General features: G+C 42.3%; 2 protein-coding genes and 1 long non-coding RNA gene across 3 annotated transcripts; 2 read left to right on the top strand and 1 right to left on the bottom strand.

Annotated features, from left to right (window-relative positions):
* Nucleotides 1–7,559: 7,559 nt before the first annotated feature.
* LOC129836193 (astacin-like metalloprotease toxin 5) lies at nt 7,560–14,495 on the bottom strand. The gene is made up of 11 exons (XM_055902046.1): nt 14,355–14,495; nt 14,167–14,232; nt 13,950–14,006; nt 13,735–13,803; nt 13,550–13,599; nt 10,012–10,093; nt 9,788–9,902; nt 9,428–9,600; nt 8,354–8,435; nt 7,942–8,063; nt 7,560–7,830 (listed from the first exon to the last, which is right to left on the bottom strand). Exons 1-11 carry the CDS (start codon nt 14,389–14,391, stop codon nt 7,826–7,828), a joined length of 858 nt encoding a protein of 285 aa, XP_055758021.1. The 5' UTR covers nt 14,392–14,495; the 3' UTR covers nt 7,560–7,825.
* A 3,317-nt stretch (nt 14,496–17,812) lies between these two features.
* Nucleotides 17,813–20,827, top strand: LOC129836036 (golgin subfamily A member 6-like protein 25). The gene is made up of 2 exons (XM_055901782.1): nt 17,813–18,004; nt 18,550–20,827. Exons 1-2 carry the CDS (start codon nt 17,867–17,869, stop codon nt 20,524–20,526), a joined length of 2,115 nt encoding a protein of 704 aa, XP_055757757.1. The 5' UTR covers nt 17,813–17,866; the 3' UTR covers nt 20,527–20,827.
* An 18-nt stretch (nt 20,828–20,845) lies between these two features.
* Nucleotides 20,846–21,897, top strand: LOC129836037 (uncharacterized). Its single transcript, XR_008756600.1, has 3 exons — nt 20,846–21,155; nt 21,318–21,414; nt 21,558–21,897. It is a non-coding gene; the product is annotated as an uncharacterized LOC129836037 (long non-coding RNA).
* The last annotated feature ends 372 nt before the right edge of the window (nt 21,898–22,269 follow it).

The following is a 22,269-nucleotide window of genomic DNA, read 5'->3' on the forward strand; positions in this document are numbered from 1 at the left end:
AGTCTGGTTCATCCTTGGGAGCAATTTCCAAATGCCTGAAGGTACCACGTTCATCTGTACATGCAATAGTATGCAAGTACAAACACCATGGGACCACACAGCCTTCATACCAAGGCCTACTTACAGCCAGCAGCATACCACCCTGCACACCACTGCTGGCTTGCTTCTGAAGCTCAGCAGGGTTGGTCCTGGTCAGTCCCTGGATGGGAGACCAGATGCTGCTGGAAGTGGTGTTGGAGGGCCAGTAGGAGGCACTCCTTCCTCTGGTACTCCTTCCTTGGATAAACATAAAATACTGCTCAAGAAGGAGAAGTGTTCTGTCTCCTAGAGATAAGTGTACGTTGGTGTGCAAATCAATCACAGAACAGCAGCAAAGGACAATGGGAAAATGCTGGAGGAAACATTTACAAAGTATCTGTATCCACAGTAAAACGAGTCCTATATCAACATAACCTGAAAGGCCGCTCAGCAAGGAAGAAGCCACTGCTCCAAAACCGCCATAAAAAAGCCAGACTGCAATTGCACATGGGGTCAAAGACTGTACTTTTTAAAGAATTGTCTACTGCTCTGATGAAATAAAAATTAAACTGTTTGGAGGAAAAAGGGGGAGGCTTGCAAGCCAAAGAACACCATCCCAACCGTGCAGCACGGGGGTTGCAGCATCATGTTGTGGGGGTGCTTTGCTGCAGGAGAGACTTGTGAACTTCACAAATTAGATGGCTGCATGAGTAAGGAAAAGTATGTGGATATATTGAAGAAACATCAAGACATCAGTCAGGATGTTAAAACTTGGTCGCAAATGGGTCTTCCAAATGGACAATGACCCCAAGCATACTTCCAAAGTTGTTGCAAAATGGCTTAATGACAAAGTCAAGGTATTGGACTGGCCATCACAAAGCCCTGACTTCAATCCTATAGAAAATCTGTGGGCAGAACTGAGAAAGCATGTGCGAGCAAGTAGGCCTACAAACCTGACTCAGTTACAACAGTTCTGTCAGGAGGAATGGAACAAAATTCACCCAACTTATTGTGAGAAACTTGTGGAAGGCTACCCGAAATGTTTGACCCAAGTTAAACAATTCCAAGGCAATGCTACCAAATACTAATTGAGTGTATATAAACTTCTGACCCACTGGGAACGTGAAAGAAATATAACTGAAATAAATCTTGATTATTCTGACAGTTTAAGAATTTTTATTTATTTCACCTTTATTTAACCAGGTAGGCAAATTGAGAACACGTTCTCATTTACAATTGCGACCTGGCCAAGATAAAGCAAAGCAGTTCGACACATACAACAACACATAGTTACACATGGAGTAAAACAAACATACAGTCAATAATACAGTGAAAAATAAGTCTATATACAATATGAGCAAGTGAGGTGAGATAAGGGAGGTGAAGGCAAACAAAATATATACATAAATAAATACAAATATAAAAAGGCCATGGTGGCGAAGTAAATACAATATAGCAAGTTAAAAAAAAAAAAAAAAGTAGAGATAGTAGAGATAGAAAAAAGTAGAGATAGAAATAATGGGGTGCAAAGGAGCAAAATAAATAAATAAATAAATACAGTTGGTAAAGAGGTAGTTGTTTGGGCTAAATTATAGATGGGCTATGTACAGGTGCAGTAATCTATGAGCTGCTCTGACAGCTGGTGCTTAAAGCTAGTGAGGGAGATAAGTGTTTCCAGTTTCAGAGATTTTTGTAGTTCGTTCCAGTCATTGGCAGCAGAGAACTGGAAGGAGAGGCGGCCAAAGGAAGAATTGGTTTTGGGGGTGACCAGAGAGATATACCTGCTGGAGCGCGTGCTACAGGTAGGTGCTGCTATGGTGACCAGCGAGCTGAGATAAGGGGGGACTTTACCTAGCAGGGTCTTGTAGATGACCTGGAGCCAGTGGGTTTGACGACGAGTATGAAGCGAGGGCCAGCCAACGAGAGTGTACAGGTCGCAGTGGTGGGTAGTATATGGGGCTTTGGTGACAAAACGGATGGCACTGTGATAGACTGCATCCAATTTATTGAGTAGGGTTTTGGAGGCTATTTTGTAAATGACATCACCGAAGTCGAGGATTGGTAGGATGGTCAGTTTTACAAGGGTATGTTTGGCAGCATGAGTGAAGGATGCTTTGTTGCGGAATAGGAAGCCAATTCTAGATTTAACTTTGGATTGGAGATGTTTCATGTGAGTCTGGAAGGAGAGTTTACAGTCTAACCAGACACCTTGGTATTTGTAGTTGTCCACATATTCTAAGTCAGAGCCGTCCAGAGTAGTGATGTTGGACAGGCGGGCAGGTGCAGGCAGCGATCGGTTGAAGAGCATGCATTTAGTTTTACTTGTATTTAAGAGCAAATGGAGGCCACGGAAGGAGAGTTGTATGGCATTGAAGCTCGCCTGGAGGGTTGTTAACACAGTGTCAAAAGAAGGGCCAGAAGTATACAGAATAGTGTCGTCTGCGTAGAGATGGATCAGAGAATCACCAGCAGCAAGAGCGATATCATTGATGTATACAGAGAAGAGAGTCGGTCCAAGAATTGAACCCTGTGGCACCCCCATAGAGACTGCCAGAGGCCCGGACAACAGACCCTCCAATTTGACACACTGAACTCGATCAGAGAAGTAGTTGGTGAACCAGGCGAGGCAATCATTAGAGAAACCAAGGCTGTCGAGTCTGCCGATGAGGATGTGGTGATTGACAGAGTCAAAAGCCTTGGCCAGGTCAATGAATACGGCTGCACAGTATTGTTTCCTATCGATGGCGGTTAAGATATCGTTTATGACCTTGAGCGTGGCTGAGGTGCACCCATGACCAGCTCTGAAACCAGACTGCATAGTGGAGAAGGTATGGTGGGATTCGAAATGGTCGGTAATCTGTTTGTTGACTTGGCTTTCGAAGACCTTAGAAAGGCAGGGTAGGATAGATATAGGTCTGTAGCTGTTAGGGTCAAGAGTGTCCCCCCCTTTGAAGAGGGGGATAACCGCAGCTGCTTTCCAATCTTTGGGAATCTCAGACGACACGAAAGAGAGGTTGAAAAGGCTAGTAATAGGGGTGGCAACAATTTCAGCAGATAGTTTTAGAAAGAAAGGGTCCAGATTATCTAGCCCGGCTGATTTGTAAGGGTCCAGATTTTGCAGCTCTTTCAGAACATCAGCTGACTGTATTTGGGAGAAAGAGAAATGGGGAAGGCTTGGGCGAGTAGCAGAGGGGAGGGCAGTGCTGTTGACCGGGGTAGGGGTAGCCAGGTGGAAAGCATGGCCAGCCGTAGAAAAATGCTTATTGAAATTCTCAATTATAGTGGATTTGTCGGTGGTGACAGTGTTTCCTATCTTCAGTGCAGTTGGAAGCTGGGAGGAGGTGTTCTTATTCTCCATGGACTTTACAGTGTCCCAGAACTTTTTTGAATTTGTGTTGCAGGAAGCAAATTTCTGCTTGAAAAAGCTAGCCTTGGCTTTTCTAACTGCCTGTGTATATTGGTTTCTAGCTTCCCTGAAAAGTTGCATATCACGGGGGCTGTTCGATGCTAATGCAGAACGCCATAGGATGTTTTTCTGTTGGTTAAGGGCAGTCAGGTCAGGAGAGAACCAAGGGCTATATCTGTTCCTGGTTCTAAATTTCTTGAATGGGGCATGCTTATTCAAGATGCTGAGGAAGGCATTTAAAAAAAATATCCAGGCATCCTCTACTGACGGGATGAGATCAATATCCTTCCAGGATACCTCGGCCAGGTCGATCAGAAAGGCCTGCTCGCTGAAGTGTTTCAGGGAGCGTTTGACAGTGATGAGTGGAGGTCGTTTGACCGCTGACCCATTACGGATGCAGGCAATGAGGCAGTGATTGCTGAGATCTTGGTTGAAAACAGCAGAGGTGTATTTGGAGGGCAAGTTGGTTAGGATGATATCTATGAGGGTGCCCGTGTTTACGGAATTGGGGTGGTACCTGGGAGGTTCATTGATAATTTGTGTGAGATTGAGGGCATCAAGCTTAGATTGTAGGATGGCTGGGGTGTTAAGCATGTTCCAATTTAGGTCGCCTAGCAGCACGAGCTCTGAAGATAGATGAGGGGCAATCAGTTCACATATGGTGTCCAGAGCACAGCTGGGGGCAGAGGGTGGTCTATAGCAGGCGGCAACGGTGAGAGACTTGTTTTTAGAGAGGTGGATTTTTAAAAGTAGAAGTTCAAATTGTTTGGGAACAGACCTGGATAGTAAAACAGAACTCTGCAGGCAATCTTTGCAGTAGATTGCAACACCGCCCCCTTTGGCCGTTCTATCTTGTCTGAAAATCTTGTAGTTGGGGATGAAAATGTCAGAATTTTTGGTGGTCTTTCTAAGCCAGGATTCAGACACGGCTAAAACATCAGAGTGAGCTAAAGCAGTGAACAAAACAAACTTAGGGAGGAGGCTTCTAATGTTAACATGCATGAAACCAAGGCTATTACGGTTACAGAAGTCATCAAAAGAGAGCGCCTGGGGAATAGGAGTGGAGCTAGGTACTGCAGGGCCTGGATTCACCTCTACATCACCAGAGGAACAGAGGAGGAGTAGGATAAGGGTACGGCTAAAAGCTATGAGAATTGGTTGTCTAGAACGTCTAGAACAGAGAGTAAAAGGACGTTTCTGGGGGCGATAAAATAGCTTCAAGGAATAATGTACAGACAAAGGTATGGTAGGATGTGAATACAGTGGAGGTAAACCTAGGTATTGAGTGATGATGAGAGAGATATTGTCTCTAGAAACATCATTGAAACCTGGTGATGTCATCGCATATGTGGGTGGTGGAACTGAAAGGTTGGATATGGTATAGTGAGCAGGGCTAGAGGCCCTACAGTGAAATAAGCCAATAAACACTAACCAGAACAGCAATGGACAAGGCATATTTACATTAAGGAGAGGCATGCTTAATCGAGTGATCAATAAGGGTCCAGTGAGTAGAGGTTGGTTGGGGTCACGGTGATCCAGACAGCTGGCCGGGTAGATGGCTATCGGTAGCAAGATAGCATAGGATGGAGGTCTATTTTTAGACACCTTGTGCGTTTCCGTCGGTAGATTAGTGGGGATCCGTGTCTTGTAGAGGGGATCAATCCAATTGGCAAAATAGATATAGTGACCCAAGAAAAAAAAAAAAATGTCCGATATACTTATTAAGATAGCAGCCGATAAGACAGCTAACGATTAGCGGGCCCCAGATGAGCGTTCAGGTAACGTCGCGACGGAGGTGCCAGTTGGATAACTCCCTCGGGCAGATAACGTCGGCAGTCAATCGTGAAGGCCCGGTGGGGCTCCGTATCTGCAGCAAAAAAAAACCCGGGTCCGGATAGGTAACTGTAGCCCAGGAATGGCTGATGGAACTCCTCAGCTGGCTAGCTCCGGAATAATTTAAGTTTGCTCCGGGATCGACGTAAGCCAATAGTCACACGGTTTGCAGCTAGCTAGCTGCGAAATCAAGGTGCAAATGTCCAGAGCCTGCGGCTGAAATCCGGGGAAACTGAGAGAAAAAAAAGGCCCGGTATGCTCCGGTCCGAGTCGCGTTGCACAAAAGTGCCGGTAGATTATCGAGCTAAAGGAATAGCTGATGACCACAAAACGTGGGCAGCTGAAACACCAACGCTAGCCAGCAAGCCGGCTAACTTCTGGGCAGCTTCAGATTAGCTTTCGGCTAGCTTTCGGCTAACTTCTGGTTAGCTTTCTGGCTAACTTCTGATTAGCCCCTGGTTAGCTTCCACTGTGGATTTTCAGATTTGAGGTAAATAATACTTTTTTGTTGTTGTAATTGGTGAGGCGGGTTGCAGGAAAGCTTTTGTAGTTGAGTTCTTGGATAATAAAAAAATATAAAAGATATGCGAAGAAGGTGTAAATATATATATACAGGACAAGACAGTACGAGGACAAAAATTACGTCTGAACTGCTAAGCCATCTTGGAACAACATGTGAACTATAGTGGTGATGTTACACCCCTGAAAAAGGGGAGAAAGAATCACGAGTGTGATACGGAATGTTTACTCATTAAAACTTTTAGTGCTATCATTTTACATAAGTAACACATTTTACAGAATAACAGATCTACAGGAAATAGATAGTTTTGTAGGGTACAAGGCTTATTCAAGTCACAACAGTATACACTGTACATCACTGAAACAAATACTATTTTCAATATAACTGTCAAGCACAAAGCTTTAACTCAGTAAACCATAACTCAATTTATCAACAGGCAATAAAGTGTTTGAAAAACCATTACACAAATAACGCCGCAAAATATCTTATTAACAACGCACATGTTCAATCACAATCGACATGAAATGGCAGCTACGTAGCAGTACCTAGCAGTACGAAGCTATTCTTCGCTGCAACCGAGCAGGGCTCATATTTCTCTCTGCAAACTTAACTAACTTCCTCAATATGTTACTAAGACAAACCTTAAACACTCTTGACATGTTAGCGAGTTATTACATTTAAATTACTCTTTTTTATCATCAATAACGTACCTGAAAAAGAGGAGAAAGAATCACGAGAGTGATAGGTTAATGTTTACTCATTGAGAACTTTTAGTGCAATGAGAAAAAGACCGCGAATTCTCCGTGAACTTGAGTGGAGACCAGAGCAATCGATCTCAGGCTCATAGATTAAGAGCATTTAGTAGATCACAGATTAACACTTTTACCCACGACAACATAAAGTAATCAACATAACGTTTACACATTCCTCTCACAATTCGTACCCTTTGTATGCTTGACGGATTTTAACAATTATATAAATGTTATCAATCTATCAACTAATACTGAATGCATGATCTTCTTAACCTTAGATGTTTTAAGATACTCACATATGAATTTACTAATACTTTTTAATGTATAACAGGCTATTAGTATTTCCTTTAACCTGTCACACTGATCCTAACTAACCTAAAACAAGAAATTTTTACTAGGATTAAATGTCAGGAATTGTTTAAAACAGAGTTTAAATGTATTTGGCTAAGGCGTATGTAAACTTCCGACTTCAACTGTAGATATTCCACTAAAAACCTACCCTTTCCAACTACAATAGTTATTTACAACATTGTCTACACTATTTCTGATCACTTAATTTTAATGGACAAAAAAGGCTGTCAAAAACAAGGATATTTCTAAGTGACCGCAAACTTTTGAACGGTAGTGTGTGTATACATCTTTATGTATATTTGTTAAGTATTCCTTGCTAAAAGGTGGGCCACGTTCATGGTACCGGTGATCCTGAATTAAGCTCAAGAGTTTACCAAAGTTCTCGTCAACTCAAACCTGTTTCGTAGTACACCCTTCCAGAGGGCGACATTCTGATTTTGGTGAGTCTATGATCCCTGCTGTCTAAGTCCTGTGTTACAGCGTCATCGTTTTTAAATCATTTGTTGCCTAGCTAGTCAGCCAAGTTTTATACCTTAATCACCATTCATTTAAGTCGTCTCTCCTGCTGTGCTAGATCTACTTCATCTCTGATCCCACCTTGGGATGTATGATGAGCATAGCTGAGAAGGTCCATTATAGAATGAAATAGAACACTGCAAGAAACATCACACTGACTGGATTCTTTTCAGTCGAGGTCATTTTATTTATTTCCAAGACAAGTGAAGTGGAATAGGCCTAATTCAAGGCAGCAAGAGCACACAGGACAAATTAAACTACTGCCTGCTGCTGAACACACGTATAATACATCAGAAAGCTTTAAGGGACTAGTTCAACTTATTCATTGTTGAGAAGTTAAAATGTCAGTGCCATTTGTGTTGGAATCTTCAGTCGACAGCAGCGGTGTTGAAATCTTCGATGGTGTAATAAATGCTAAACTGTGCATTGTTATTCTGTGAAAGACAGGACATGAACATGGTTAGAATACAGCACGAGAATGACTGCATTTAAAAAGGCAGCCCAACTCTGATATTTTTCCTGTCTCTGTGTGTGCGTGTCTTTACCACATTGATAGAGTTTGTTAAGGCGTGTTATGTCCAGGGGGCTCAGGTGATTTCTCTGTCCAATCTGGACTCCACTCTTCTTGGAGCCAATAGTGGGGTTCCGGTTTGATGAGAAGTAGTATCTGCCAGGAGAAACCCAGCAATGGGGGATTAGAGGACTTGCTACTTTAACACAAGGACTGCGTCACAATGCCACCCTATTCCCAATATAGTGCACATAGTTTGACCAGAGCCCAGGTAAAAAAGTGACCTAAATAGGGAACCATTGGGTACGCACGGGGAAATGTTACTGGAGCTGGATACTGTACACAGGCCCAGTAAAACTAATATTTACTTATTGCCAGCAGTTTAAAAACAAGGTGAGTAAAATTAGGACTTTAGTGGGAATAAGGAGGAGAGGAGTGTGACTGACGTTCCGTAGTGCATTATGGAGTCGTAGTCATAGGGCAGGTCCTGAGTGTCTCCTTTCTTCACCTTAAAGTTATCTTCTTTTCCTGGAAGTTAAAAGAGTTACAAGAGGCAGATGTGACTGGCGGACACTGCTGGGTGTGAATGTGATATACGGGAATGAAAATGGAAATGTAGACAAGTTGAGATGGAAACCATTAAGTTGAACCTCTAGCAGGAGGAAACTCTACAGGATTCAAGGAATGAATATTTAATCTTACCTAATGAAACCCATTGCGGGTGGTAATGTAACAAAACTGCCCTCAAACGAGCTTACATGTTATCCCAGGATACCCATTACGGGTGGCAACTGTAAAAGGTATATTTTACACCAGGATACCCATTACAGGTGGTAACTGTAGATGACAATGTAGAGTTATTCGCGTCAGGTAAATTTAGTGAACAAGGTTGCTGCAGTCACGCCAGGGGAAATTCGCAGGAGTTAACAAATTCAGTTAAATTCTACATCATTGGAAATGAGTCTATAAAATCCATAGTTCTGCATAGTATTGGTCTCAAACTGAAGAACACTGGTGTTTACAGAACTGGTGCTGTGAGATTAGGATAGCAGGATTCAAGGCTGCTATGATATTAGGCTATCAGGACCTGCTTAGACAAAGCAATTACAACAGTAGAGAAAAGGGTTGCAATGGATGGGGGAATGAATGGCTGCACTATTTCCGTTTTAATAAGTACATGATAAATGGAACGTTAAGGCATAAATGTATGAAAGACTATACTTCTTTTAAACTAATGTTGTTCTGTCCTTGTGCTGTACTGTCTATTAAATGTTATATAGCGTTTCATGTTGTGTGGACCCCAGGAAGAGTAGCTGCTGCTTAGGCAGTACCTAATAAAATACTAAATGTCAATAGTTATTCTATACGGTCTTCACTCCAGACCACAAAAAGCTGAATCTGGTATGTTAGTGTTGGTACAAAAGCCTGCACACTGCAGCTCTTCCATGGGACAAATTGACCAGCCCTGCCCCTGATCCACATGCAATGCCCGTGAGGTGGTTTAGTATGTTGTGAGTTACCTGGGACCACATTGTCCCACTGTATGGTGACGTATTGGTCACGGTCTGGCCGTGTGTGCTCGTGGTGCAGGCCCAGTGCATGCATCAGCTCATGACACAGGTTCCCCACGCTACAGGCTCTACCGAAGTACAGAGACTGGGCCCCGCCCTGAAAACCTACATACGACGCACAGCTAGAGTTAAATGAAGAAAGATAAAAGGTGAGAGAAGCGGGAGGAGAGAAATGGAGGAGAAAGAGGGGATATGACAGGAAGAGAGAAAAATAAAGGATTGAACACAGGAAAAGGAAGGAGAGGTTGTGAGTTAACTGTAAACTGCTGGGAAGGAGAGAATGTGTTAATGTGCCCACTTTGGACTCACCCTGTCCCAGAGATGAACTCGATGTAGTTCATCTCATTGGTGTATTCGTGGAAGAGGATACACGTCTGGTCTGAAATCATCTTGAACGCTGCTAGTATAGTTTCCTTTCTGTCCACTGTGTGGATCAGAGACAATCTACCATTAGACGGTGCATATCATTCTCACTATATTAGAAAACATCTAGTGTTACAGTGTTCATCTCTCCTACTGTATTCGACACTCACTCAGATAATCGTTGATCTTGTAGGGGATAGAAGTGACGCCTTCATTCTCAGGCCAAAGTGACTTCACAGCTAATCGGTCTTCCTGTAGGACAAAACACCTAGTCTTAAATCCAGCTGTCGCTAGAGAGTATAGGCCTCAGATTAATTAAATTGTTATTTCTGCATTTCCCCCTTTGAATGTTTTTAAATTCTAAAATGGTAAAACTATTTCAGTATTAACTTAAATGACTAAAACCAGACTAAGTATGTAGAACAAAAAAAAGAAGATTGGAGCAATATACAGTGTACTTTCCATGACAGACTGACCAGGTGAATGCTATGATCCTTATTGAGGTCACCTGTTCAATCAGTGTATATGAAGAGACCGGTTAAAGGAGGATTGTTAAGCCTTGCAACATGGATCATGTATATATGCCATTCAGAGGGTGAATGGGCAGGACAAAATATTTAAGTACCTTTGATCAGGGTATGGTAGGTACCAGGTTCACCAGTTTGAGTGTGTCAAGAACTGCAACGTTGCTGGCTATTTCACACTCAGTTTCCCGCGTGTGAAGAATGGTCCACCACCCAAAGGACATCCAGCCAATGGCAGTCCAGTGGTCTAAAATGGGTGACACGAATTGTGCAGAGCAACAGACGGGCTACAGTTATAGTCAATTGACAGTCCAGTAAAACATTTGTGCCCAAAGACCCAAAAAATGCTCAACTCGTAGAACCTTGACACAAATGGGGAATGGCAGCCGACAACCTTACAGAGTTCCACTTCTTTCAGCAAAAACAATTGTTGCAGTGGACTAATGAAACACTGGACACAGGAGAATTGGAAAAACGTCTGGTCTGATGAATCCCGTTTTTTTTTGCAATTTCACGCTGATGGGAGGACTAGGGTATGAAGAAAACCACATGCATCCATCATGATATTTGTCAACATTGCAGGCAAACACAAGCCATTCTAGTTAAATTTGTCTTTTGTTTCTGTTAGTCTTTAGTGAAATGGATAGAAGTACAGTCTGCTGTCATTCTGATTTAAGAAAATTACTCCTGCTTATTATGAAGAAAAAATACATCTGTTTAACTTTGTAAACTAAAGGTGTGTTTAGAATTATTTTTGTTGTATTTATGCCATTTAATCTCTCCTCAGACTAATATTATTCTGTTTGTCCTGTGGGTACCTTTGCCACTGTTCCACCCCTTGTGTATTGCGCTGTCATGGTGTATTTGTAATGGTGTGATGCTGTGGGGTGCCTTTTCATGGCACACGTTGGGCCCCATGATAAAAGTTAAGCAACGTTTGAATGTCTGAACATAATTGAAAATTAGGTGCATCCCTTCATGGCAGCAGTGTATCCATCTGTGAATTGATTTTTTCAGCAGGATAATGCCCCATGCCACAAGGCTAGGATTGTCCAGGAATGGTTCCGCGAAGATTACAGTGAATTCAGCTTAGTGCAGTGGCCTGCCCAGTCACCAGATCTCAATCCAATGAAGCATCTGTGGGATGAGATGGAACGAGCTATTTCGGATTAGAGATCCACTACCAGCCAACTGGGCACAATGGTGGCAAGCATTGAGGAAATCATTGGGCCAGCATTCCTGTGGAATGCTTGACACCTTGTAGAGTCCATGCCCTGAAATTGAGGCTTCTCTGAGGGCAAAGGGGGGTGCAACTCAATATTAGGTGTTCCTAATGTTTTGTAAACTATATATATATATATATATTTTAAGATCCTTTAGAAGAAAAATAAATTAAATCACCAAAAATAAACTAAAACCGTGCCATTGGCAACGCCCACTACGATTTAAATTGAGATTGTCGTCACACAATAAATCTATTATTTGCGTGACTCACTGTGCAATAGTGTTTAACATGAATTTTGAATGACTACCTCATCTCTGGAACCCACACATACAATTATCTGTAAGGTCTCGAACAAGCAGTGAATTTCAAACAGATTTAACTACAGCAACCTATTGGTTTTCAAATAACTTGCATAAGGCACCTATTGGTAGATGGGTAAAAAAGCAGACATTGAATATCCCTTCGAGCGTGGTGAAGTTAATAATTACACTTTGGATGGTGTTTCAATACACCCAGTCCATACAAAGATACAGGTGTCTTTCCGAAGTAAGTTGCCAGAGAAGAAGGAAACCGCTCAGGGATTTCACCATGAGCCCAATGGTGACTTTAAAACAGTTAGCCTTTAATGGCTGTGATAGGAGAAAACTGAGAATGGAACAACATTTTAGTTACTCTACAATACTAACCTGATTGACAGTGAAAAGGAAGCCTGTACAGAATAAAATTATTCCAAAACATGCATCCTGATGGCATCAAGGCACTAAAGTAATACTGCAGAAAACGTGGCAAAGCAATTACCTTTTTGTGCTGAATACAAAGTGTAATGACAGGCGAATCCAAAAGATTACCGAGTACCACTTCATATTTTCAAGCATAGTGGTGGATGCATCATGTTATGGGTATGCTTGTAATCGTTGTGGACTGGGGAGTTTCAGGATAAAAAAAGAAACGGAATGAGCTAAGCACAAGCAAGATCCTAGAGGAAATCCTGGCTTAGGTCTGCTTTCTACCAGACACTGGGAGCATAATTCACCTTTCTGCAGGACAATAATCTAAAACACAAGGGCAAATCTGCACTGGAGTTGCTTACCATGAAGACAGAATGTTCCAGAGTGGCCGAGTTACAGTATTGACAAATCTACGGCAAGACCTGAACATGGTTGTTTAGTAGTGATCAACAACCAATTTGACAGCTTGAATAATTTTGAGAAGTTACACAATCCAGATGTGGAAAGCTCTTAGACTTACCCAGAGAGACTCACAGCTGTAATCGATGCCAAAGGTGCTTCTACAAAGTATTCACTCTGGGATGCGAATAGTTGAGATATTTCTGCATTTCATTTTCAATAAACTAGCAAACATTTCTAAAACATTTTCACTGTCATTATGGGGTATTTTGTGTAGATGGGTTTGAATTTGTATTTTATCCATTTTGAATTCAGGCTGTAACAAAATGTGAAATAAGTCAAGGGGTATGATGCTTTCGGAAGGCACTGTACCAGCTTCTGGTATACACAGACTGAAACTAATGACTGCAAAATTGTTTAAGGTTTCTTTACAAGACAGAATGTTGAATGAAATGACATTGAAACTTACTCTACCGGTGGTCCGTGGTGTTGATCCTTCAGATGGTTAAAAAAATCCACAGGAAAGTACTGTTAACACAACTTTTTAGAGTGGCGGTACTGAAGTTGAAATTTCTATCACCTGGCACTTCAGTTAGTATGCATGCATTGTATATTTTCCTGTGGATATATTGGCTCAAATTTCAACCATCTGAAGGACCAACACCATGGACATCCGGTAGAGCAAGTTCAAATGTAATTCTGTTCAACAATCTGGCATGAATGATTTTGCAGTCATTAGGTTCAGACTGTGTATACCAGAAGGTGGTATCAATCTGATTCATCAGCCTAAAAGATGCAGTAACAGGACAGAAAGCAAGGATAATAGACTCACCGAAACCAGAATGTCTCCCTCCGTGATAGCAAGGTCAAACTGTAGGTCCTCTGTAACAGAGAGAGAGGGTCTGAAACAACCACACTGACATGTACTAGTTACAAGTCACTACCTCCAGTGCCATTAAAGTCCAGACCTCATGGTAGAGGTCCAGGATTGTGTGCTTCATCTAATGAATGCGTTACCTTCTCTAGTTTCAGGCGTTTTAACCCAATCATTTTGTTTGTGGCGTGTCCCCATTGAGGCAGTAGAACCTAAAAGGAATTGTGAACAAACTAATTTTGTAATATCATTATGTTTATTGATAGACAAGCCATACACTTGAAGACAACAGATTGAATTGTTTCTTTGGGCCCCATCATCCCAAGTGACTGACTTGAAAATCACAGTATAGGCCTACCTGTGGCAGAGAAAGCCACATTTGTAGAATTGTTGATGGGGTTTTTAGAATTGTCCACTGAAACACAGAAATAAAATATTACAAAGTGGAACAGTACAATAACAGTTTTGCAGTACAGCTGGCCTACATTAAATAAAAACATGGAAAACAGATAACAGGCCTAGCTTTCAGCCTATCACCTAACAAAATGACTGGTCCCAAATGCAGGCCTGCCTACCTGTGGCAGGGATAGTAGCATTTGAAGTAGTAGCATTTGTGAAATTGGTGATCGGAACACTGCCCACTGAAATACACAAAGGTAACATAATACATGTTACATAACATGAAGAACCGATTCACCTGCCCTACATCAAATGGAAAACACTCAAAAGCAGGATGTCACAAAAAAAATATAGCTGGTCCTACCTTGGACAAACCAGATGAGAATCAGAAACCAAACCATGTTGCAGCAACAATTGTCCCCAAAGATTTGGAAAAAAAGAAAACAATCAAAGAAACCTCACAAACAAATGTGTGCAATAGCTCTCCTTCCAGTCAAATAGTGGGCAGGGCAGCAATCACAAAATAGCAGGTGCATTCTCCTTCTTCTTCTTCTTCTTCTCCTTCTTCTTCGGTGAGGTTTAAAGATGGTTGACATCCAATATGTTGAATTATCGCCCTCTACTGAACTATTGTATGAATCCATTACACTCTGTTATACAAAATGGTATAAGGGGAAACGTGAAAAATCCATACAAATATATATTTAATGACCCTACTAACTAACCCTACACTCATTAAAACCCATCACCTTATTCCACTACTTTAACCCTGTCTTATCCTACCCCAGGCCAACGACCCGAGAGGGCAAGACACTACTACTCAACACACCCTGTAACTCTTCTGAAATCGAATCTCGTACCCCCAAGTACTTCTCTGCAGCTGCCACCACAACATCTATTTTCTATGACTTACGTGTCATCTCTGCGGTACAGCTGATAACAATTGCTATGAATGCTAAGTCAACCTCACTGAAACATATATCACTCATTGGCCTATCCCTCTGTTCTGGCAAAGATCTACTATTCACAGGGATCCTCTCAGAATCCCTCAGCCTTCATCAACCCTCCACTTCCTCTGCATACAACATCTTCTCCACTACAATGACCCTGGCCACCTAAACCTGCCTCTCTCGCACCAGACACCTCCACTCAGGGTTACCTTCACCGACTCAACAGCACCCACCATCTTTTCCACCCAACTTCCACAACACCTTCTACCCCTTCCATTTCACCTCCAGAACTCAAACTGGTGTCCGGCCCACTCTGTTTGAACTTGATACCAATCTTCCTCGTCATACCCTCTCCCTTGTCATTGCTATCTTCAACAGATACAAACCCATACTCTGCCTCCCTCAGTCTATTCAACCTCCTCTCTCTTTCCCTCCAATCCTCCTCCCTTAACCAATTACCCAATTCCTGAAAATATTCAACTTTTCCAAGTCAAAATCTTTTTTTAGCCTCCTTGAGGGACATGCTAAGCCCTGTACTCCCTCCACTTCAAACTCCTGTGTCACCAGAACAGATGCAGGTGTGACCACTTGTTTTTAGGTCATCAACCTCAACAACAGACTGTGCAGTATGGACAGTGTTAATGTGCATACATGGCATATAGTGAGCAGTACTGTGCATAATGTAGCAGATGCAGGAATGCCCTCATGCAGGAACACCCCGAAATGTGGGCTGCAGTTGTACATTATTGACAGAAAGACACATCAACCTCAGACAAAGCATCTGAGACAGCAAAACAGCGCTCCTCTGTCTTAGTATGTGTAGGCCATCTATCTGATGCCGTCTGGTCAAAAAGAGTATGGCATGTCATACAGCCACAGTTGTAGAGCGGTCAGACTTTCTGGATGGTTAGTTCAGTCCTATGTGTTCTCTGGCCCATCTCTGATATCTTGTTGTGGATCTTGGCTATGATGGTGGGCTCCCCATTGACATAAAATAAATATCTGCTGTGGGAAACCATGTAGACAGTGTTAGTGTTCATGTATAGTGCAGTATAGACAGTGGTCATGTGCATCCATAGTATAGAGTAGTGAACAGTACTGTCCATAATGTAGCATAGAGCCCATGTCGTAAGTCCAGGGTCTTCCCAGAGTGGTATAGCAAGAAGCAAGCTAGATCTACTCAGGGTCTATTAAATCTAGCCAGCTTCAGTTAGCTTCACATACCAGCTCAGGCTTCATCCGTACTACGATGGTGGATTTTGCTCGTCCACCTTCCTTATAAGGCTGTCACATGCTTCCCAGTCGAAACAGTTTCAGCTTATACATTTTGTGAAGTTTTTGTTCATTTTGGTGTTCGGTAGGTTTTTTTCAGCTGTTCGCGTGCACCAATTTTTTTTTGTTGAGGCAAGTCAGAGTTTGATAGTCGAAGTCTACACCACTTCATCAGTGATTGGTTCACAGTAGGGGTGGGAACTATGGACGGGATTCTTCAATGAAGTGTTTCCTATCATTCACTTGAGAAGTACTGCACTAAACTGATGTGTAATTGTGCGACTAAGACCTCTTCTGCAAAAATGTAAAAAATGATGTACAGTTTTTATTATGAATACATTTCTTTCTTGTTGTCCCATAATTTTCACTTAGCAAAAATGATTTAATGTCAACGCAAAATTGATTGTGAGGACGAACAAAGGTACTTTTTACATAGTCCTATGTGCATCCCAAATCAACCCTATAAAGTACATTATCAACCATGGTCAAAAGTAGTACACTATGTAGGGAATAGTGTCCCATCAGAGGACAACCACTCATGATGCATCATGGACAGTAGCTGTGAAGTGATACACATTGCTACAGTGTGGTTTTTACCATGTTTATGAGCTTACTAGTACTAAATATACTGTATTTCAAACATAGAAGTGGATAAATTGGTTAACAGGCCTATGTGGCTCTGGTGTTTGCTGTCTGTCAGGGTGGGGGTGGTCTCCCATGGCACCACATTACATCACAATTGTGATGTCATAAATGATTGTATTTACTGTTATGATGACAGCCTAAATGGTTTGACATAGCGTTACTGTCACATTACAGCAACATTTACAAGTTCAATTCAGGGTCAAAATCATTTCTATATTTTGGATGGTTATTTTTTAAGTGATTGGTAAGTAGTTGTGACCACTTGTGATTTAGTGTGAATAGGCCTACTTTGTGACACAGTTTAATTTAGATGATTTAAATAATAATATTTTGAAGCCATATTGTATCTTTTTCAGGATTACTGTAATTGAAGGAACTATGGGAAAGTTCTCCTTCCCAAGGATCATCATAAGAATGGTTAGAATCTCTTTTCTCTCACCACCCTCATAGTCAAAACTCCAGTGATTTAAAATCATCACTTTGACATATAGACCTATGAGCTTTTCTAGGATTGAAAATAACAAACTTGTATCACGATAACCTCATTACTGACTGCATGTTTGTCATCATTTTCATTTCTAGCCATGGGCAAAGCGGACTGCACAGGACGATTTCTGCACAGAAACTACTGAACTCCACAGGCCCAGAACACACCAGCCTCACAACTCCTCACAACTCCCCAGCCTTAATGTAAGTCCCATCTGCAGGCTAAATCTACGACCCACTAAAGTGGTCCAGACTAATCATGTATGGCCAATCAGTGTAAACTTTGTACTAACTACGGCTTGATCTAGTGTCAACATTATACCTTATTGATATTGTATATCAATGAAATACAATGGAAGGCACATAATAATCCAATGAGTAAAATAAAATATACCATGTTCTATTCTCAATATCCCTACTGCCCTAAAGGTGTGTAGGCAGGGCAAGGATAACACCGATTCTAACCCAGAAGAAGAGGAAAAAGAAGAGGCTAAATGAGAAGGGAACCCAGGTTGAACTAGGCATGCGGGAGGATATCCATGACCTTGACCTCGCCCATTGGAGATTGGCTAGAGAGACATGGAGAACTGAGCGAGGAAACATAAGGGAGATTAAGGCGCTGTATGGAGAAATATTTAGGCTGCACCAACTCTTGGAGGAGGTAACAAGAGAAGTTTTCTTTAATCAGACTTTCATATTAGTATATATACTGTAGTTGCTTTAGATGTTCCCAATCCTGATACACAGAAATGAGATCTAAATAGATAGAATAGTGAAATAAGAAGGCAAGAAAAAAACGGAACACTGGAAGTATTCAGAGGAAGGTCTGCATTCTGCACTGGTAGTATTCTCAGGAAGGTCTGCATTCTGCACTGGTAGTATTCTTAGGAAGGTCTACATTCTGCACTGGTAGTATTCTTAAGAAGGTCTGCATTGTGCACTGGTAGTATTATTAAGAAGATCTGCATTCTGCAATGGTAGTATTCTTAGGAAGGTCTGCATTCTTAGACAAAAGTTGAAAAAGAATGGAAGAATTTCTGAATTGGAATGATTCCAAAAGTTCATTTTCCTAATAGGCTAATATACAGTCATAAAACATGTTTTCTCTATGATATTTATTACCCATACACATGTAATTGTTTTAAGATGGTAATAACAATCACCATCAAGCTTTTAAGTAATACAAATGTGTCTGTCATCATACAGATTGGGGTGGATAAAGGGGTGATCAAGCAGCGCTCCACCTCCTCCATTCTTTGTCCCGTCTCCCCGACACTGCCAGCTTTCCCCTGGTACAACCTCCATAGGTACCTCGCCAACAGCCAATCGGAGCCTGACCAGCATGCTGCCGGCACCCAGAAGGACCCATCTAAGAAACACTCAATCTTTCCCCCTCTGGACACACAGAGCTGCACCTCACCTGATAAATGGCCTCCTTCTCAGTTCAAGACGTCACACCCACACGCTTCACACCGATTTGCTGTCCCATCCCACCCCCTGGCTTCCGGCCCTCCTGCCCGGATGAGACAGACCCATCCGCACGTCCACCCCAGGTCCTCATTGACTGGCCAGGAAAAGGTTAAGGATGAGGTCAACAGGCCAGAGATTGCATCGCCTGAGGAATTGTCTGAGGAAGTTCAACGGAGAGGCGCAGAAATTGCCAATATGTATAAAGCACAGCTGAAAGAGAGGATGGCCCAAAAGAGAAAGGAAGAGATTCTGAAGAAAAGGGTAAACAACGATGACAAGAACGATGACACTGAGGCCTTCTGCTCCTCTGCAGTAAAACAATCCAATACCCCTGCCACAGCCCCCGAGCGCCCGGCCAGCCCAGACGCCACGCCAGTGGCCGCCCGAGAGGACACTCAGGGGGACACCCAGCAGGACCTGGCAGACGTTGTGAATGTGCTCAAGAGGCAATCATCTGATCTATACCTGCCTGACGACGTTTGTGAGGAGTCACTCACATGGAAGTCCATTTACGAGGAGCTGTGCCCGCTCGCTCACAGGGCGAACACAGAAGCTGACTACATCAAGGCACTACGCGTCATCACTGAGAAGGCTGTGACTCCCTCGTGCTCGTCTGAGGATGATGTGTCTCAGAGTGTGAGTGAGGTCACAAGTCAGGAGGGGAGTAGTGAAAGTGAGGAGAGCATGAGTGGACAACAGCAGAGATGTCTACACAGGGAACCTTATGGTGCAAGGGACAGGAAGGAGATTGATAGTGGTAAAATGGAAGGGAGATATGCAACCGCCACTGCATTGTCTATGATGGCAAGCCGAGGGAAAGAAGAACTTAATGCCATGAGCTACGCAGACAGGATCAAATATTTCAAGGACGAGGCTAAGAGAAATGAAGAGATGATGAAGATTGAAAGGAGGAAGGAAAAAGACAGGGACGAAGAGCTCAAAAAGTGGGAAAAGAGACAGAAGAAATTGAATGAGGAGGAAAGGAAAAGGACAGAAAATATGGAAAAAAACAAGTTAGAGGAGCAGAGGAAAAGGGAGAAGGCAGAGATGAAACTAAAGATCGAACATGAGAAAAAGAGACAAGAGCAAGAGAAAAAAGAAAGAAAGAAGCAGGAGATGCAACAGAAGGCCCGTGCAAAAGAAGAGAAAAAGAGGGCAGAGGAAGAGAAAAAGATGGAGAAAAAGAGGGCAGAGATGTTGAAAAAGATTGAGAAACAGAGGATGGAGGAGGAGAGGAACAGGGAAAAGGAGAGAATGAAGGTGTTGGAGATGCAGCAAAAGGCACGAGAGAAAGAAGAGAAGAGGAGGAAAGAGGAACAGAAAAGGAGATTGAAGATACAGCAGGAACAAGAGAAGGAGGAACAGAAAAGGCAGACAAGGATACGGGACGAGGATAAGAAGAGAGCAGAGCTTCAAAAAATAAAAGATCACGAGGCCAGGTTCAAGATGGAGATGGAGAAACTGTATGAGAGAGAAGAGAGGAATGCACAGATTGAAAGAGAAAAGAGGCGTGCGCTGTGTCAGAAAAAAGGGCAGACACAGAGAGCAAAACAGGTGGTGGCATACGAGGTCACAGCGTCTACATCTGACGCCTCTGTGCGGAGGGAAGAGAGGGAGCAGCGTCCAGAGACCGCTCACGCACAGTCTGCGAAGAGGAGAACAAGGAAGAAGCAGAAGAAAGAGGCGGACGAGGCATTGACAACTTTTGTGTAGATGACAAAAGAAAATACTACCAAAGAAAATTAGAAAATAAGCAAAAGGAGGAAAATATTATAAGGAAGCCAGGCATGAGGGTGAAGAGGAGGAAACATGAGAGAGGAGGAAGGGAGACCAGAGTGGTTCATCAGGAGGTCAGTAGAAGATACAGAATTCAAGTTCTGATGGACAGAATCAGGAAGGACCATGGGATAAAAGGTAAATGAGATTAGCAGTAAAGAGCTGAGTGGATCAAAAGAAAGTAATGGAAAACACAAGGGGGGAGGCAAGATAAACAGAGACCCAGAAAAAAGAGGTGAAAACATTTTAGAAGAGTAAAAGAGAGGAGATTGAACTAGAATTCCCATGGACATATGGCCAAAATAACTATCTAAATAACTAAGGATGAGCAGAAAAGGAGAAGACCAAGAGCACAGGAAAAAGAGCCAACAGACATGTCAAAAAGAACCGAAGTCTGCCTCTTCTACTTCTCTTTTAAAGTTGCTTTGGTTTCCTTTTGTCCTCTTTCCAAGCCTGTTCAAGTCTGAGATAGATGAAAAGAGCAGCCAAAGAAACAGATCTGCTGAAGCATCAATTGGAAAGGATGGGAGGGTTGGAGGAGGAGCACAGCTGGATGACTACATTAGGTAAGTGTTTACTATCAACGCCTGTTCTCTGTAGACAACTGTATTAGTGTTGATAGACGTGCATTTATGCAATGTCTTTCAACTCAAACACTACAATTCCTGATCTCATGTGATTATTCACCTCATGTGATTGGGCTTTCAGATGTTTTTTTCCTGAAACAGATTGTGGCATATTAGGTCACTTTATCTGTTGAAGCATCAATAGGAAAGGATGAAAGGGAGGGAGGCAGGAAGAGGAAAACACAGAACAGCAGATGAGGTAAGTGCTTGGGCTTGTGATGAGAGGATAGGGGCTCCAGAACTGGGGTTCATGATTGAAAATTCTCAGACAAATGTATTACTGTGAATCCCATTCGTTCAATGACTGTTTGATTCATTCCTGATGGGATAATTGTTTTACAGGAGCACTCTATGTTCTGCTTCCATGTGGATTGACAGCATTGCTTTCATGAGCTGCTGGAGGACACCATGGAGGAAGAGGGAGAGGGTTTATGATAGGCAGTTTGCCATGGCCCTAAATGGGCTTTTGGATGTTCATTCTTCCTGCTTTATATCATACAACTTTACAATAAAAATGAATTGCAAGCATCAGCCTTTCTGTTTGATTGTGATCAGTGCAGTAGTAATAAGATTGGTGTAAACCCAAGGAATATTCTGGCAGTAGTGTTCAGTTGGTATAAAATAGTGTGATAAGAAATGATCAACATCTTATGAAAACAATATGGAAATAGAAATATCAAAAGAAGTGTTGCATTTACTTAGTAATAGCTATTTCTCCCTCATAGAGAATGGTGTCCTTGTTGTGATCAGTCCATCGACAAATGCATGTATGCGCGCACACACACCCACAGAGAGTTAGTCATGATTTCCCCGAGTCATCAGGCTCTGGTGAAGGTTTCTTTGCATATTGAGCAGTCTGTTTTGTATCCTTGCCGGACTCATCTATAACAATCTCGAAGGCCGCCTCTTCTTCTACCCTCTTCACTTTCTCCCCTTTCGCTGCAAGGATTTCCTCAATGTTCCTTTAGGGAAAAAAACATGAATAATAAATAAAAATATTCAGGAATAATACTCGTCTTAAGGAGGCTACACACTTCATGCAAACAGAGCGAAG

This window comes from Salvelinus fontinalis, chromosome 37 (genome assembly GCF_029448725.1).
Source record: "Salvelinus fontinalis isolate EN_2023a chromosome 37, ASM2944872v1, whole genome shotgun sequence".
Taxonomy (NCBI): Eukaryota; Metazoa; Chordata; class Actinopteri; order Salmoniformes; family Salmonidae; genus Salvelinus; species Salvelinus fontinalis.

Coding starts and splice junctions, on each gene's coding strand:
- LOC129836193 (XM_055902046.1), bottom strand. CDS start 14,391: ATGGTTTGGTTTCTGATTCTCATCTGGTTTGTCCAAG. Junction 14,233..14,354: donor TCTCATCTGGTTTGTCCAAG/GTAGGACCAGCT, acceptor TGTGTATTTCAG/TGGGCAGTGTTCCGATCACC. Junction 8,064..8,353: donor TCCATAATGCACTACGGAAC/GTCAGTCACACT, acceptor TTCTCCTGGCAG/ATACTACTTCTCATCAAACC.
- LOC129836036 (XM_055901782.1), top strand. CDS start 17,867: ATGCGGGAGGATATCCATGACCTTGACCTCGCCCATTGGAGATTGGCT. Junction 18,005..18,549: donor TGCACCAACTCTTGGAGGAG/GTAACAAGAGAA, acceptor GTCATCATACAG/ATTGGGGTGGATAAAGGGGT.